Source organism: Gekko japonicus, unplaced genomic scaffold (assembly GCF_001447785.1).
Source record: "Gekko japonicus isolate JY-2015 unplaced genomic scaffold, Gekko_japonicus_V1.1 scaffold198, whole genome shotgun sequence".
NCBI classification, from domain to species: Eukaryota; Metazoa; Chordata; class Lepidosauria; order Squamata; family Gekkonidae; genus Gekko; species Gekko japonicus.
In genome coordinates this window covers 932168-951235 of record NW_015161409.1, presented here as the reverse complement: position 1 = coordinate 951235, position 19068 = coordinate 932168, and the positions used below count along the sequence as shown (strand labels likewise).

The window sequence follows — 19068 nt, the reverse complement described above, 5'->3', positions numbered from 1 at the left end:
CATAAACGCTGCCTTATTTTAAAATTGACAGTTCCCCCCCATTATTTTGCTTCTTTTTTTAGGAGGGGGGTGGAAAACAATTTCAGCAGTGAAAGGAGTAAGGAACTTGACCATCCACTGAAAAAGATACATTGATGCTTTTCTTTCCTTGCTTCCTAAAATGCTCTTCAAAGGCTTTGCTCTCACTCATTCCTGCCATGGTGATCACCTTTCCAGCTGCATTACCGCAGCATTGGGATTTCCCCAATGGTAAGCATTATGTGTAGGCTGACATTTTCATCAATATTCCACCTTTAGATGCCATTCCCCAGTGTTGTCTTTGTGATTTCTTTTGGCAGAGCAAGCTTCAGTCATTATGGCACAGTGAAATATTCTTCGATGCTATGTTAATTCTGATTGAATTAGGAGTCTGTATAAGGCACGTGTCTTGATACATATATCTATATATATCTTATACATGTATAAAAGACTAACATTGGTTCATTAAAGTCAAAGAATGGGGTTTTTTTACATTTAATTCCTGTCTTCAAGTAAAGATTTGTTTTCATGTTCCCTATCTTTGGTTTCAGTGGGTATCATTCCATTATCCAGGTCCATGTGCTGTTCAATGCAGTTGGTGAGAACAGCAGTGCTTGAATGCTCTGAGTTGCACACTTTCTCAGAATCTTCCTCCTTCTTCTCTTCATCCAAGGAATAGTTCCGGAACGTCTCATAAATTTTCCGCACGTCTTCAGGGATGCTTTTTTTCAGGTCTTTATTTTTCCTCTTGGTCAGCTTGGAAGAAGAGTTAAATTTGTTGACAATGTTGTCCTCTGACGCCCCCTGCCCATGCTTGCTCAGCTGCTCTGTCCCTTTAAGGCGCAAATTGTTCGGTTTGTTGTTGATGCTTTCCTGAGATGAAGCCTTAAAGCGGCCACTGTCCAAGGCAGCAAAGACACAGCGTTTCTCTGGAGACAGCATATCCAAAGAGTGGGCTCTCTGGTCCAGCCCCAGGCGCCTGCGCTCCATGCTCCGGATGGTGGCTGCCCGCTGAAGCTTGTCGTGGATCTCCACACTCAGTCGTCTCCGTGTTTCCCTGAACTCTGCAGTCACATTGGCTTTCCATTCAGCTGCATGGGCTTTTATTTCACCAACCTGTCAGGAGGGGAAAACCCACAAAAGTCACAAGGGGGAAAAAGCTGAGGAAAACTGAGAATAGTATTGTTACTGTGTGTTTTTAATTGTGTGTGATTATATTAATATGCATTTTTAAAAAATTGTGTGAGCTTTTAAATCCGGGTTCCATTCTTTTTAATTCATTTTTAATCTGCACACTATTTTTGGTGAAAGAAATCTTGTTAATTGGATTGTTATTTTTTGCAACCTTCCAACCTGGTGCTGCATTGCTGGCTACCTTTAGACTGAGGAGATAAAGCAGGACATAAATGTAAGCCCTGACTTGAATAGCCCAGGCTAACCTGATCTCATCATATCTCAGAAACTAAGCAGAGTTGGCCCTGGTTTAGTATTTGGATGGGAGACAACCAAGGAAGTCCAGGGTTGTTACGCAGAGGCAGGCAATGGTAAACCACCTCTGAACATCTCTCGCCTTGAAAACCTTACAGAGTTGCCATAAGTCAGCTGCAACTTGATGACAAAAAAATGTTTTAAATAAATAAATAAATGAACAAAAAAAGCAACGAATGTTTCTATTTAAGAATGTCCTAGTTATAAATAAAACGACTAACACTACATGGTCTAGAATATTCCTTTGAGTTTCAAAATGGCTCTTGCTTGCTTTCCTATACTGCATTAATACCATTCAAAGTAATGCATTTGCAGACACTTGGGAGACACTGCTAGCCAAACAACTCTTCTCACCGCAGGGTATTAAAGCCAGAGGAGCACCCTTTGAGACCAGGGGCTACCATGCAATGACATACAGTTACAACCCAATCCTATCACGTACACTGTTTTTCTGTCCTCTGCCAAATTGTTAGAGGTGCTTAACAAATAATATTTGTTATTTACAGATAAGTGTACTCCATACTGCAATTTAGAAACTAAGCTCCTTGTAGTGAGTTACTGGACTGAGTTAGACAGGGCGGAATTCCTGGAAACCCTGAGATCAGTTAACCTTTTCCCTCCCCATGATGACAGTTTTTCCTCATCAAAGCACTCTGCAATTCAATCAATTCCTGATTCTCTTTCTTTCCTATGTTGGGATCAATACTAGAGTTCTACAAAGTGCCTGCTGAAGAAAGCAGAGAGAACACAGGAAGGGAAGGGGGGAGAGGCTTCCAATGGCAGCTAGCAATCAAAGCCAGCACTTACATTCGATTGCCCACCCCACCAATATGAATCAGGATCCTACAGTTACCTCTTCTTTAGTCTTCTTTGAAAGAACTCGTAGCCAATCTCCAATCATACTGAGGACAGCAGCAAAATAGGCAAGACCAACCAGGATCCAGAACCACACCAGGGGCTTGTACCACTCCAGATACTGGATTTCAGTATTTCCTCCTGAGTCGGGGGGAAGACAAAAACCAAATGTTTGGTTTGTGGTCTGAAATTATTCATGGCAGAAATATTAAAGGATGAAGACTTTTTCTTTAGCCCACTCAAAGTACTCTAAAGCTACTTTGATAGAAAAACAAAACTAATCTATGCCAGCCTTGAGAAAATGTACTAATTATTCCAAATAAATGCATTCACACTGAAATCTGAACTGGCTTTAAATTACACTCTGAACTTAGCTGAAGTTGTAGATCAATTCTGTGCAGTGGAGAAGAAAATTGTGAATACCCTCCAGAATTCCTCAATGGAAAGCTGGGATAAAAATGGGATGGGCAGACAGACAGGCAATGTGCTAGGCACACAGTGGAGGTAAATATTAACAATCAACCACAAATTTGGGAATGTTAGGCTTCAAACTGTACATGCCTCAGGAAAACACTCTCTCAGGCAGGTTTCTAACATATCAGCACTCTGCTGTAAGACCTGGCAAAATCCTGCTGCCCTACTGAAACAGGGAAACTGGTCTAAACAAATATTTTTCCTCTCAAATGTTTAATTTACATTTCTGTTAGACTAGCCCTTCTTTCTCAGACCTATAAACCTAAATTCTCGCTCTTATCCTTCAAAACCTATCTTCTGACCTCTCCATATCAGATCTTTTCTTCTCCCATAGGCAGCTCCTGGGATAAGTTTCTGTGCTCTACCTGTCAACACACACTGAAATCAGCGGGCTTAGAAGGGTGTAACTCTGCTTAGAATGGCACTGCAATTCTAGATCGGAAACTTTTTTTTTTGCTGTACCCACAGCTACATTTTACGCATGATTAACTTATAGTGCACCCTTATTTCCTAGGCCAAATTTGATGGTTGAGAAAGGCCCACAAAATGTCATTTATTTAGATCTAGCCATGAAGAGAACTCAGGATTTTTCTTCCTTTCTGCATTCAGTGGTCTCTTCCCCCCCTCCTCCCACATCACCCTGAGCTTTCACACTTTTACAGGCTGTTAGTGATCCGCTGCCTTCCAAAGAAGCCTGAAAGTACCATTTACCCAGGAGCCTGCTTACAAAGACTGAAGCCTCATATAAAAACCAGAGTGCAGTTGTTTGGCAGGGATCCTAATATTGTTCTGATGCAAATCTCTCTCAACACACACTATTTGCTTCACCTCCAGAGCTTCCGACTTCTCAAGGAGGGCAAGTAGTTCGGGGCGCTTGTTGCTATGCTGCAGTGAGGTTATTCTAACCGCACATGTCCCAGTGGGAGATACTAAAGCAGATTAAGGGGATCTATGGCAGAGGGCAAGCAGGTGGTGCAAGAAAACTACTGCTACTTCCTCCCAGCCTGTTCTGTTTTCTTTGTCCGGTTTTCTGTGGGGTTTGTTGTTGTTTTGGCATTGCATTTCTCAGTCATATACATTCTTTTCCAGAGGAGTGGCTCAATCTACTTACTGATCTACACTTCTTTGGTGAACTGTCACCTAAATGTTACAAACAGTTTTTCCTGGTACATCTGAAGGGGGAAATGTCTCACCAATGCTGTCAATACAGACTGGGGGCGGGACCACCATTTTCATGGGATGATTGCTGTTAGCACATGATATGAAGGATCTCTTCACATGCTGGATCTCTGAATAATAGTCCTCTAAGGGGAAGTAGCTGACACTAGGATGGAAGCCTTAATGTGTTATTTTTAAATATTTTATACTGTTTTTATGCCCAGATAAGCAGTAGGATTCAGAGCAAGGGCTGTGCAACGACCACACAATGATCACTGATCTTCCCAGCTTTTCTTCTGCATAGCAGACATTTTTGAACCCAGGAAGGTTTTTTCCTGAGGTTGCAGGACCCATGTGGATCAAGAGGCTATAGTGGGGAAGGGGGAATCAGCATTTTCTGCAAGGGAGCAAGCCAGCCAAAGCCAGACAGACCCATGAATTCTAACATCTCTCCATTGTAATCGAAAGGGCTTTAATATACTTCACTTTAGATGGATTCTGCCCTACATTAGTCCATAGAGTTGACATCTCCACACTGCAATTGTTGGGCATCATGGTGCTAAAAGTCTTCCTATCATTCACAGTAATCTTCAGCAGAGTTATACCCTTCTAAGAGTTAAACTACATGTTATGATTTGTAACATGCAGTACCTGGGCTCTCCCAACCTGACTTTGACTGAGACAATCAGCAGGTGCAAGGGAACTCATTTCCCCGGTTCGGATTGGGACCCTGGCACTGAGAAAGAGTTCAGCCTTCCTCATGCCATTTTCCTGACCCAAAAGGGTCCAGGAAGTGTGCTGTTTGCATACAGAGGGCTGAATCCCCTTCTCTTTCCAATGCTGTGGTCCGATTCAGAATTGGGCATCTGCATGCTTGGGAAATGAGTTCCCTTGAAACTGATGTCTGACTGTGCCAGCCAAAGTCAGGTTGGGGGAACCCAAACGCTACATGTTACAAATCATATAGCGTAATTTGGCCCTAACCCCACTAAAGTTAATAGTCTTAGAAGGGGGTAACCCTGCTTGGGACTGCATCATTAATGCTCCCTGTTGTTGTTGTTCAGTCGCACAGTCAAGTCCGACTCTTCGCGACCCCATGGACCAGATCCCGCCACTGTCCTCTGAAGTTTGCTCAATTTCATGTTCGTTGCATCGATGACACTGTCTAACCATCTCATCCTTTGCTGTGTCCAAAAGAATTTTATAGGAAGCTGGATAAATTGCTTAAATGTCAGCTCCCTTTAACACAGAGCTCCATCCTCCACTTATCTTTAATGCCTGTTAGCAGTAATGAAGGTCACAATGGCAGAAGAAGAGATCACAGCAGCTACTGCTGTTGTGCATCCTCCATTCATGGCATTCATATCAAACCCCATGGGGAAAAACAGTGGTGACAAAACAAAGATTGGTTGGTTGTTCCCAAGGAGCAGAAAGCACTTTGTGTCCAGGAAGCTCTACAGAAAATAATAACAGTAACAAGAAGTATGTAACTTGGCTTTAAAGTAAGCACTCTGGGGCAAGTGATGCTCTGTTATCTTGGTGCTTGGGGGGGTCAACAGTGGGATGGCTTCTAATGTCCTGGCCCCACTGGTGGACCTCCTGATGGCACTGGTATTTCTGGCCACTGTGGGATACAGAGTGTTGGACTGGATGGGCCTTTGGCCTGATCCAACATTGGCATCTCTTATGTTCTTATGTTCACCTTCTCTTCATCACAGTCCTGAAGAATATTTGCTTCTTCTTTTGCCCTCTAGTCCCCAAACAGCACATTTGCTGACTGAGAATTGGCAGGAACAGATATTTATGGCTGAGGAGTGTAGTGCTCTCATCCCAGCAAGTACATAACATCCACACTGCACACACCTCATCAGTCTTTAGCATCCAATGTCAGATTTCTATAATGGGATGGGTCTCCTGCCAAAAATTCTATTAAGGATGAAGAATAAAATTCTGCAAGCTGGTTAAAAAACAACAACACCCTGCCATCCGCATTGTGATATATATAACCCTTTAACAAATACTTTTGGAATGGGTTTTTGGACCAGACTGTACTTGTGATCCTGTCTTCCATTTTCACAAAGAGGTGTTTTAAAAACATTTTTGCCACCCTTTGAAAGGTTATGAGTATTAGAAATAATGCACATAAAATAGAAAAAAATCACATTCACTTGTATGCATCATTTAGATACCATGGATTCCCAGTAGGGAATACCATGGAGTTGATTTGTTTGGTGAAATGGTAGCTGTTTGTCTTTTTTTTTTTTTCCCCTTAGGCAAGGTTACTGCATTTTGTGGCTATCTGGCACTCCAAACCAACTGTCACTCTACTATTTACTGCACCTTCCATGGCTTGGATCCTATGAACGAGTTCTGCACACATGTCGCTGCTAACATTTTTGCATAAGATTATTGATTTTCTATGGGCCCACATGCAATTGGAAATGAGAGTGGAAGAGGAAGCACGATCCATATGGCACTTGAAAAGGTGCAGAGTTGAGAGGAAAGAGCTCGGCACTGTGGACCCAATCAGGATTGAGTCCTTGTGGCATTTTAGAATCACTTTAAAATTGCACTGGTGTCCTCATGGCAACCATGAGTTTGCCATCGTGTAGTGTTTGGCCCTTACACTGAGTGAGATCAATGGTCTGTCAAAGTTGGTATTGTCTTCTCTTCTCTGACTGGCAGTGGCTCCTCGGGGTCTTAAACAGAAAAGCTCTTTTCCCAAATCTGCTACCTGGGATACTTTTAAGGTCTGAACCTGAGGACTTCTGAATGCAAAGAATGTGATCTGCCCCAGAGCCACAGTCCCTCTCTTCCTGGACTGCCAAGGAATTATAACTTTCTTTCTTTTTCGAAGCTCCATGCCAGTATGTATCTTCAATGGTGTCATGACCTTGGGCCTACTGTTGCGGCCTAGTGATTCCAGGTAAGCCTGCATGGGAGTAATTTATCAGGGCCTACATTACCCAGGTTCCCTCTGGACCCTGTGATTGGGTAACAGGAGATTTTGGAGGGAAAACTACACCAGCAGGGGAACAGGACGTGGTGCCTTGGAGGAGGATATAAAAGGTCTTACCCAGAGTGGGAGGGAGCAGGGAGCAGGGGTGGTGGAAGCTGCTGCAGACAGAGGGATCCCTCATCAAAAGAGGGGTGAGTTAGACTGTGAACAGGTACCTAGGGAAGGCTAGGAGTGTGTCGACAGCCACGTCAGGATTTGCCTTTACTTTGCTCATTTTTCCTATTTGTTATAGATCTAAAGTTGTTGTTCAATCCCTTAAATAAACTATTGGTTACTCTGCCTGGGTACTCACGCCTCATTTGGTCACGTACAAGGGGAAACCTATTGTAAAAGTACTGTAAAAGAGGTAGGGTGGGTGCTCTGGGCCCTTCCAAGGAGACCCATACCAGAGTGGTGGCAGCCAGCAGTGAACCTACCTAGTCACTACCCGCGACACTTGGTCAAAATGGTATATAGGAGCCCACTGAGATAAAACTTTCACATTTTTAGAGGTATTTTGGGGGGGATTTTAGAGGGTATCATCTGAAATAAAATCTCATCATTTTGAGTGACCCATGCTGCATTATCCATTTCCTAAAATCAACTCCCCTCCCACTAAATAAAGTACAAAAAACAAATACTGCAACAGTGCATATAATGAAGGATGTTGATACAATGTGTAATCACTTCATGATGTTTATTCTTTTCCACAGCAGGACGTCAACAGACGGTTAATGAAGGGAATGTGCGTATGTAATGATTAAGGCTTGTCCGCCCTACTTATTCATTCTGTTGCCAAGAGCTTTTTTTTTTGCATAAGATTATTGATTTTCTATGGGCCCACATGCAATTGGAAATGAGAGTGGAAGAGGAAGCACGATCCATTTGGCACTTGAAAAGGTGCAGGGTTGAGAGGAAAGAGCTCGGCACTGTGGGCCCAATCAGGATTGAGCCCTTGTGGCATTTTAAAATCACTTTAAAATTGCAATGGTGTCCTCATGGCAGTCATGAGTTTGCCATCATGTTGTGTTTGGCCCTTACACTGAGTGAGATCAATGGTCTGTCAAAGTTGGTATTGTCTTCTCTTCTCTGACTGGCAGTGGCTCCTCGGGGTCTTAAACAGAAAAGCTCTTTTCCCAAATCTGCTACCTGGGATACTTTTAAGGTCTGAACCTGAGGACTTCTGAATGCAAAGAATGTGATCTGCCCCAGAGCCACAGTCCCTCTCTTCCTGGACTGCCAAGGAATTATAACTTTCTTTCTTTTTCGAAGCTCCATGCCAGTATGTATCTTCAATGGTGTCATGACCTTGGGCCTACTGTTGCGGCCTAGTGATTCCAGGTAAGCCTGCATGGGAGTAATTTATCAGGGCCTACATTACCCAGGTTCCCTCTGGACCCTGTGATTGGGTAACAGGAGATTTTGGAGGGAAAACTACACCAGCAGGGGAACAGGACGTGGTGCCTTGGAGGAGGATATAAAAGGTCTTACCCAGAGTGGGAGGGAGCAGGGAGCAGGGGTGGTGGAAGCTGCTGCAGACAGAGGGATCCCTCATCAAAAGAGGGGTGAGTTAGACTGTGAACAGGTACCTAGGGAAGGCTAGGAGTGTGTCGACAGCCACGTCAGGATTTGCCTTTACTTTGCTCATTTTTCCTATTTGTTATAGATCTAAAGTTGTTGTTCAATCCCTTAAATAAACTATTGGTTACTCTGCCTGGGTACTCACGCCTCATTTGGTCACGTACAAGGGGAAACCTATTGTAAAAGTGCTGTCAAAAGGGGTAGGGTGGGTGTTCTGGCCCCTCCCAAGGAGTAGGGTTGCCAGGTCTGGGTTGGAAAATGCCAGGAGACTTTGGGGGTGGAGCCAGGAGAGGGTGGGGTTTGGGGAGGGGCCTCAGCATGGTACAACGCCATACAGCCCACCCTTCAAAGCAGCCATTTTCTCCAGGGGAGCTGGAGAACAGTTGTAAAAGCGGGAGTTCTCCAGGCCCCACCTAGAGGCTGGCAACCCTACCAAGGAGTCCCATACCAGAGTGGTGGCAGCCAATAGTGAACCTTCCTAGCTCCTGCTCGCAACAAGTGGCAAAATTGGGGAAGAGAACAACACATGCACAGCACACCATTTGCAAATGTGGTTCAGTCATATGTGCATGGACGCTCATTTTCATTTTCATATTGCCCCTATCTGAATCAGGGCACATTTATAACTTGCAATCAGAATGAATTGTGTGAAGTATATTCATTTCCAAATATCATTTACAGTGTAGAATTTACGGGCACATATACAATCCTCTCCCCAATTTTCTAGTCAAATGTCTTACCTGCCACAAAATCACCAAAGCCAACGGTGGTCAGGGTGACAACCACAAAGTAAATGGAATCCAGAGCTGACCATTCTTTTTCAATGTATTTGAAAATGACTGCTGGAATGGTGACAAAAACGATACAACCGGCCAGGATGAATAGAATGGTTGAGATCACCCGGATCTTCGTCTGGCTCACTTGTTTCTTCTGCAAAACAAATAATGTGTGGTTGTTGACATACTGCTTCCTGATAAAATGACATGTTGTCTTGGATCATCAAATACACACCAGTCGACCTCTTAAAAGCAGCTATGAAAAAGGTATGGATTTCTTGATTAACAAATAACTACCAGTGAATTACTCTCAGAATCCCACAATTAAGGATAAATCTGCTCATCGGTCTCCAATTTTGACATATTTATTTCCTTCACTATGTATTCTCCCAGAATTAAACCCCCCATATAAGCTGAAATCCACAGCAGGATCTCTAATTATTCAAGATATCACATAACCATCTCCAACTGAGAAACCTCCCTTTTTGTACTAGCCCTTAAGGGTAATTCACACTATGAGGTATAGCACTGGGCATATCCAATTGGGAAGGCTTCAGAGACTTTCAAGACCTTCTCCATAAAACAATTCCAGGCCTTCAGTGATCCATCAAACTCAAGAAAAGATGCTTTAATTTCTAGTTCATAACAGAGACACTACTCCACCCAGATAGGTAGATAGTAAAGTTAGAATTATTGGCTGTTTTTCTGTCATACCCCTATAGATTCTTATGGGGGGAACTGACTTAAGACACATCTGGATATTGAGAATATGGCTATGGGTGATGACCAGGTCTTCTTGGCATTGTGTCCTCAAAAGGTAGATGAATCGACACCTAGACTTTAAACACACAGACTCAGTTCAGACATAAAATTATGATGTGTTTACTCATTCAGAGTACTGATGTGAAAGTTTGCCATAGTGGTTAAGTGCTTGGTCTCTAATCTGGGAGAACGGTTTGATTTCACACTCCTCCACTTGCATCTGCTGGATGACCTTGGGAAAGCCATAGTTCTGTCAGAGCTGTTCTTGAAAGAGAAGTTTCTGTCAGAGCTCTCTCAGCCCCTCACAGGGTGTTTGTTGTGGGGAGAGAGAGGGAAAGGAGTTTGTAAGCTGCTCTGAGACTCCAAATGAAGGGCAGGGTATAAATACAATCTCTTATTTTTTTTCTTCTACTTTCTCCCAATCAACAGGACTTGAAGTTGCTTACATTAAAGCCAACTAAAATCTCAGTTCAGAGAAATACAGGTAAAAATGAGCAGACCATAACCTCCACTCACGAGTCATCAATATATGTCAGAAAAGCTGCTTTGCACAGCATCGGAAATCTTTACCAGGTTACTTCCTCAGGAGGCCCATTCTGTAGCATGGCATAAAGTCTAAGCAGAAAGAGTTCTTACTGACCTGAACAGAAGAATTAGTTTATTTTTACTATGGTTAGTTTATAAAATCAGAACTTGGCTCACAGACCATTGTTGAAATCCTAGATTGCCTTGGCAGATGATAGGTTCATTGCCTTCATTCTGTTTTCCTTTTCCCTCACAGAGAGCCAACAGGTATCCCAGCCTGCACGGCAGCAGGGGTGGCATTGAGGAACAAGCCAGGGTATCCATGTTTGTACATCACGTGGAACCATGGTTAAGACTAACTGCAGTTAATAAACCAACCTACGGGTTCAGATCCTGGTTTGACATACCCTAACTGTAATAAGTGGAGTAATCACCTGTGCCTGGATGATCACACTATCCACAGTCAGTCCCATTAAACCATGGTTTCCATGACATCTGAATTGAGCCTTAGCCTCAACAGAAAAAACTGCGAGATGTCTCACTTATATAGTTTCAGAGAAGGAAAGTTAACAGTCTGTTCACATATCTCTTAAGCTAATGACTGCTTTGGCAAAAACCTCTGCAGAATCCAAAAGAAAGCAAGGACCACAGTGGGCTAAACTGGAGGCACTATAGAATTTGCCAGAGTATCAGATGTTTAACTGAAAGGATAAAGTAAGCTTTTAAGAAATGACAAGTTTGAGAATGTTGCCATGGGGGAGGGAAATTTTGAGGAGAGTGTAAATTGTTGCCTAGTAGACTGACATGGTGTCTTTGTGGGAAGGAGTAAGTGAGAGGGCTGAGGAAGACAGCTAAGGATGTTCCCTGAAACAGCAAAACTAGTATCTGCTGAGGTGCTGTGGACCAACCAGAGCTGAAGTGCTGCTGAAGGAGAAGTTATCTGTGTGCGCAGTTGAAACAGCATCTGTGGAGCTGTCAGCATTCAGGATATGCTCCTTTTCCACAGTATCTTGCCTAAAGTCTCACATGAACACATGAAGCTGCCTTATGCTGAATCGGATCCTTGGTCCATTAAGGTCAATATGGGAGGATTTGCCCCGCAAAACAGATGGGTTGAGGGCGGATTAAACCGGCACGATCAGATGCCAACATCTGGCAAGTGTCGCACACCCATCCCCAACCCGTCCCTTCCGGCCAAAAATGCGGATCTAAAAGAGAGTAGTGAAAGGGCATTACCTACCGGATGACGCGCAGCAATGGCAGCCATGGGATCGCTGACGCGCGGTTATCCCATGGTATGCGTGGTAATGGCAAACTGCGCATGCGCACAACTGCTGTGGCTGGCCCTCCTCGCCCTTCTTAGAGTCGCTTTCCCTGCAGCATGTGATCGCAGCTGCTGGCAGAAGCGCAGAGCCTCGGGGGACTGATCCCACTGCCACGCTTCAGTTTGTTCCGGCTCTAAAAAGCCGCACTTCTGCTACGGCTTTTCCTGCTCGTGTGACCGGGGCCACTGTCTGCTCAGACTGGCTGCAGCTCTCCAGAATCTCAAGCAGAGGTCTTTCACGTCACCTACTGCCTGGTCCTTTTAACTGGAGACACCAGAAATTGATCCTGGGAACTTCTGCATGCCAAGCAGAATCTCTGCCACTGAGCCATGGCCCCTCCAAAGTCAACAGGTCTGAGGGAGCGGAGCACCTAAAAACCCACACTAGCTTGACAGTACTTCTGGTGGGGAATCTGTTTTTTACTTGGCTCCAAGAACTCATGGGTTCTTATCTGACAAGAGAGAAATAAAATTGAATGGGGAATGTACAATTCAAATCAGACAACTTTTGATGAATTTGTCTTATCCCTAATGCTATCCCTATAGCTGATTAAGGGATTTCTGTTTCCCACTTTGACTTTGGGAAAGGTTGTGGACTTTTACATATAACTGTCTTGTTTCCCCAATAAAAATCAATTGTAACTCCCAAGTTATCATCCTTTCCTCCAAATTTAAATTAAAGCTTTGCTTGGAAATTGTCTAGATTTCATGAGTAGGAGAACGACTGCCTCTCCCCACCAGCAAAACACTAAGACCTAGCCTGTCTTGGCACCAGGAAGCAGGCAGAAGGGCTACACGTCCATGGGGTTGACACACTGTTGATATTTGTATATTTATTAATTCATTTAAAGAAGAATGGGAAATTAGGCTGTTCCAGTCAAGCATAAATCAACTCTGTGTAAAGCTTGCACAGCACAGAATAGCCTGAGGCCTGCATATTAGAAACAATGCCTGTTCCCATGAGCTCTACCTTAGGTACCTGCTACCATGGTACCTGTTGACACCTTTCTTGACACCTTTTAGAAAATGTATGGGGCCAGATTGGGCTTTTGTCCAGCAGGGCTTCTGACTGGCCATTAGAGATCCACTTGGCTGTGCAGATCTTTCAAAATGTAGCTTTTGCAGCAGCTTCTCCATGACAGCACAAGAATCTTAACCGTGTGATTGAAGTTAAGCTGTGCGTATGCAAGAAATATTTTACAACAATATGTTCATTCCAAAAGGCATCCTATTAAACAGAACTTCTGTCTGAAATGTTGCTGCATCACTATTAGAGTTCCACATAACTTAACTCCCTGACATTCTGTGGTTGGCTCAGCCTCCTGCACCAGCCATTTGCAGACTGCACCTACAGGAATTCCAAAGATGCCCACAGGTACAAAGAGGCTGGAGACCCCTGCTGTACCTCAAGACTTGAGATCTTAGGAAACACTTATCCTCACTACTTGAGATGCCTACCCAAAATGTGGCAGCCCACTCTCTTCTGCCATTAGGAACACGTTTCAATGATTCTGAAACAACTGCAACTGGTTGCCAATTTGCTTACAGGTTCAGTGCATGCTACTGGTTCTTATCTCTAAAACACTTCATGATCTGGGACCACATATCTGAAAGGCTGCTCCCTATGTGTAAATCGATATGCAAGCTGTGCCCCATACAGCAATCTGTTTAGCATGACCTATATTTAGGAAAAAAGCACTAATACACTCCAATCTTGAGCTTTTTAGTAAGTTGCTGAATGAACCTCCGGAAAGTATACAGGGCCCTCTTTTTACCACCTTTTTCAAAATGCTTGTAAGACCATCTTTTCTTCAGCAGACTTTCTGTTTGAATTGACCTATACAGCATGATCATTGACATTTTCCCCCAGAATAGCCTTGTGTTATACTACTGAAATTTCTTCTAATATCATTTCAGATATGTTGCTGGTTGTTACGTGTGATTAAAAGACGCCTGCTCCTTGGGTGGAAAGCGATGACAAACCTAGACAGCATAATAAAAAGTAGAGACATCACCCTGCCAACAAAAGTCTTTATGGTCAAAGCAACGTTATTCTCAGTAGAAATGTATGGCTGCGAGAGTTGGACTATAAGGCCAAACGCTAGAGTTGCTAGGTCCCCCGGGGGGGCAGGGAAACCCCCGCTTGATGGGTCCATTACCCGCTGGCCCACATCAGGCTGCTGGGGGGACCCCACCCCCTGGAGGTGACATCATCGCATCAGGTACGTTGCGGGGGGACACTCTATCACTTGAGGTTTTCCCACGAATGGTTTTCCCTCGAATGATAGTGGTCCCACCCCCCAACATGCCCAACACGATGACGTCACTTCCAGGTGACGTCATCGCAAGGTGTGTGCTTCACGTGCACGCCAGGGAGCTCCCAGAAAGGGCAAGGGCTCCCCCTGCTGCAGCAATGAAGCTCAAATACTTTGGCCACCAAATGAGAAGGGAGCACTCACTGGAGAAGACCCTGATGCTGGGAAAGATTGAAGGTCAAAGAAGAAGGGGACGGCAAAGGATGAGATGGTTAGACAGTGTTATCGATGCAACGAACATGAAATTAAGCCAACTCCAGAGCACAGCAGAAGAAAGGAGGGCCTGGCGTGATGTGGTCCATGGGGTCACGAAGAGTCGGAGTCAACTGTGTGACTGAATAAGAAAAAAGAATCTGGGAGCCCCAGGTCCAAATCCCCACTCTGCTGTGGAAGCTTGCTGGGCGACCTTGAACCAATCACTGGCTGTGGTCACACACACTAAATAATCCACTTTCAATCCACTTTCAGTTCACTTTTCCAACTGGACTTTACTGTGTGAACTGGCAAAATCCAGTTGGAAAGTACACTGAAAGTTTATTATTTAGTGTGCGTGACCACAGCCACTGTCTCCCAGCCTAAACTACCTATAAGGTGCTGTTGTGAAGGTAAAATGAAGGCAGGGAGAACAATTTTGTGAGCTGTTTTGGGTCTCCATTGTTTTGGGTCTTCATTGGGGAGAAACATGGAGAATAAATAAATGACAGAGAGCCAGTTCACACAGTAAAATCCAGTTGGAAAGCGCACTGAAAGTGGATTGAAAGTGGATTATTTAGTCTGTGTGACAGCAGCCACAGAAAGACATGCAACTCACAAATGTGAAAGATTAAGGTAATCATAAACCGATCACGAGGACACTGCTGCCATTTTAAAGCTTAAAATGGGTGATTTAAAAATGCCATGAAAACCCAATCCTCACTGGGCCCACAGGCTCCAATTCTACCCCCTCTACACATACACACACACACACACACACACACACACACACACACACACCCTCTACATGTGTGCTAAAATGGTTGTGCCTTCCCCATGGCTGTTTTTGGCATTTTAAAAGGTGGAGGGAGAACAAGAGCGCCTCATCCACAGTGCTGAGAGTCTGATCCTTGCAGCATTTTTAAATCACCCATTTTAGGTTTTAAAATGGAGCCGCTTCCCTGTGGCTGACATCATGATGCTGTCACACCTAGTTTGGCCCTAAGCCGCTTATTATTAACTAGGGAATATTATTACAATCATGATCTAGCCAAAATTAAATACAGGGTTGAATTCTGATTAATGTGAAGTGGCATGGGCTAAATGGCACACCTGCAGGGAACCAGAGCCCCCAACAGGCTTCTCAGTTGAAAGGAAGGGGAAGGTATATGTCTGTATGGGGGGGAAGGGACCGGAGACAACAAGAAGCAAACAGGCAATGCTGTGAGTTGGTGGAACTACTTGCAGGGTCCAGGGTCTCTCTCTGGATAATGGATAGGGTAGTATAGTGGATCTGTTGCCCTTTAGGAGCATGTCTTTGCCTCCATATGTGTTCTACCTGTGTATTTGTAAAGAAACAAATACTATAAAAATGCCATATGTCTCTGGTGTTTCGTCATCCAAAAGCTCAGGTAATTATTACCCATGGAACGTGGGGAAACACCTAACTGTACTTTTATCCTGTGCTGAGTTTTAATGAGAGAGACTTAAATGTGCTTAACTTTTCCACTGGGATCCATGGAACTGAAAAATATTTAACGTTAGCTGGACTGTAGTTAGTTTTCGCTGAGGTAGTAAATCTGTGTTTGGGCTGAACTAACTCTACTGCAAGAGGGGGCTCCCACGATGGACTACTCCTCTAGAAAGCAAAGACATTAAAGAGATCAATGTTATTTTGTTTCTATTTGGAAAGACTACTGATGGGAAGGCATGAAGGAGTCGTCAATCACATGCACCCCCAGACACAGGTTTGACACCTCAGCGACAGCTATCTCTATATTCTCAATATTTTCAGATTAGTTTTCCAAACAGGGCATGTTCTTTCAGATTAGATCACCTTGGAAAGAAATAAGGTTTCCGAAAACTCTCACCGCTGCATTCCCTATGGAAATGCCAGCTGTGAGCTTGGCAGTAACCGATCCAACCTGCCAATGAACACCTCCATTGCTCTTGAAACGAAGAAGCTGAAACTGCATTTCCTCAGTAGCAGCAAAAGCGCAATTCTCAAAAGGTCACTTAAATGTGAAACAGTGCCGTCAATAGCCAGGTAGCAACTTGAGGGGAATATATATATATATATAATTCCACCAGGTCTCAGCAGCACAATTTTCTTTCAAACACTCCAAGATATTATTCCCTCCTGTAATTTTCCTTGATATTTGTCTGCTCTGCGTCTGTTGTGTGTGCGTGTGTGCACGTGTGCGCACACAGAAATAACACAGAACAAACCAAACAAAAGTAATACAGCAAACAAGACCTTTCAGGCATAAAAAGAAACATGTTGAAATACAGAGTTAATAAATAAGGTTAGAGTCCCAGTAGCACCTTAAAGACCAACAATATTTCCAGGATATAAGCTTCCGAGAGTCAAAGCAAGGGAGCTTTCACTTGCAAAAACTCATGCCCTAGAAATCTCGTTGATTTCTAAGGTGCTGCTGGACTTGAATCTTGCTCTTCTACTGCAAACCAACACAGCTACTCCCCTGAAATTATCTTCAGGGTTGATAAAGAACATCAAAGTATCTCAGCAAAATCCAGCACGAGTTTCTGCTTCACAAGGTGTTCGTTTGAGAGTTTTGTGCAGAGTTCTCATATCGCAAAGGGTTTTTGACATATGTTTGTGAGAAGGCTGAAAGCAGGTTGTAGTTGTAGATATCAATTTTTTTCAGATTGCCAGCAAGTGTTATGTAGGTCTCAGATGAAGAGCTTTTCCTCTATCTTGGCTTCTTCACTACATTGTTTTCCCTCCTCCCTTACACACAGTATCTTTTGCAAGTTATTACTTACATTTTTTTCCTTCGACTTTTTCCTATGTATTTTTCAAGAACAGCACAAAAAGTGCTCTGAAAAAACCATTGGAAGAAATGGGAGAGCAATAACTGGCAGATGATGCTGTGTGTAAGGAAGGGGAAAATCCCAATGCAGTTAAGAATCTTATTGACTGATGTGATTTTTGCAGCCTTGAATAGCCCTGATTAGCCCAATCTCATCAGAAGCTACGCAGGGGTGGCCATGGTTAGTACTTGGACAGGAGACCACCAAGGAAGACGAGGGTTGTTATGCAGAGGAAGGTAATGGGAAGCCTTGAAAAGGCCCACAGTCCTGGGATCGCCATGAGTCAGTTGTAACTTGATGGCACACAATTATTGTTATTCTTTCTGTGATTTAAGCTGGAGCAAAAACCCAGAGCAGAAAAATCCTAAGGCTGAAACCTTAGAAAGACCAGCATAAGACTTAATGTACAAATTCAGGCACCAGATGAAACCATGGTTTATTTTTACAGTTTGTGGAATCAGGATTCACTCACAGACTCACTGTTCAAAGATCCTGTTTTGCCTTGGCTAATGCTGTTTTGCTGCTTTCTCTTTACAGCCTGGAAGGGCATTGACAGGAAATATGCCAGGATTGAAGCAGGGTGTCTGCATTTAGGCATCACACAAAACCTTAGATTAACTGAAGTTAATAAACTCTGCATGAACTGCAAATAACTTGCTGGTGCAACAGCCTGCATTCAGACACCAACCACAGTTTGTTTAATAAGATCACGGTTTCACACTATATATGAACTGAGACAATGTATACGTTCAGGGACAGACAACTGTGGCCCTTGGTCAGCCTACCCAGTTTTAATCAAGATGTGGTATCTTTGGTTACTCAGCTTTACTTGTGAGGAAAAGAAACAATGAGTTTCCACATATATTAAATATGTGACTACAAAAACATGAAAAAAATTACTACATTGCTATTGCGATGATATTCTGGAAAAGCACTGCCACTCTGCCTCCTGAGGGGATTTTTAAAGAAGAGAAGGTTTTATACTCCAATTTTCTCTACCTGAAGAGGTCTTAAAACAGCTTATAATCATCAGAGAGCCAGTTTGGTGTAGTGGTTAAGTGCACAGGCTCTAATCTGGGAGAACCGGGTTTGATTCCCCACTCCTCCACTCACAGCTGCTGGATGACCTTGGGCAAGCCATAGTTCTGATAAGAGCTGTTCTTGAAAAAGAGCAGTTTCTGTCAAGAGCTCTCTCAGCCCCACCTACCTCACAGGGTGTCTGTTGTGGGGAGGGGAAGGGAAAGGAGTTTGTAAGCCACTCTGAGACACCTTTGGGTAGTGAAGGGCGGGGTATAAATCCAACCTCTTCTTCTTCTTCCCTTCTTCTCCCGACAACAGGCACCATGTGAGGTAAGTCGGGCTGAGAGAGTTCTGAGAGAACTGTGACCAGTCCAAAGTCACCCAAGCAGGTTTCATGTGAAGGAGTGGGGAATCAGACCTGGTTGTCCAGATTAGAGTCTGTCGCTCTTCACAACTACACTACGCTGGCTCTCAAGAAATGAATTCACTCCTCAGCTTCCCAAACTCATGTCCTCATATCATCCAAAATCCATTAATTCCAACCCTATAAAATCACTTATAAGGAGCCAACTTTGTTATACAGCCTAAACACCTGCAAGATAATTTATCTATTCTGGCTCTCATATTATCGTTCACAGAAATATAGCAGCCTCCAAGAAAACCAAACTAGTTCATCTCAAAAATAACATGAAATCTTCCCCTCCTCACCCGAAGGAAAGTTTCTGACCATTCTCTGCTGCATTTCAC

At 43.7% G+C, this 19068-nt stretch overlaps 1 protein-coding gene across 2 annotated transcripts in view; it reads right to left on the bottom strand.

Moving 5' to 3' along the window:
- Positions 1-513: 513 nt before the first annotated feature.
- KCNK10 (potassium channel, two pore domain subfamily K, member 10) overlaps positions 514-19068 on the bottom strand; it is a 107640-nt gene continuing 89085 nt past the window's right edge. For both annotated transcript variants that reach the window (XM_015426653.1, XM_015426646.1), the window contains 3 exons: positions 9313-9502; positions 2360-2502; positions 514-1134 (listed from right to left, as the gene is read on the bottom strand). In XM_015426653.1, the coding sequence (XP_015282139.1) occupies positions 514-1134; positions 2360-2502; positions 9313-9502 (954 nt within the window). The remainder of the gene's footprint in view (positions 1135-2359; positions 2503-9312; positions 9503-19068) is intronic.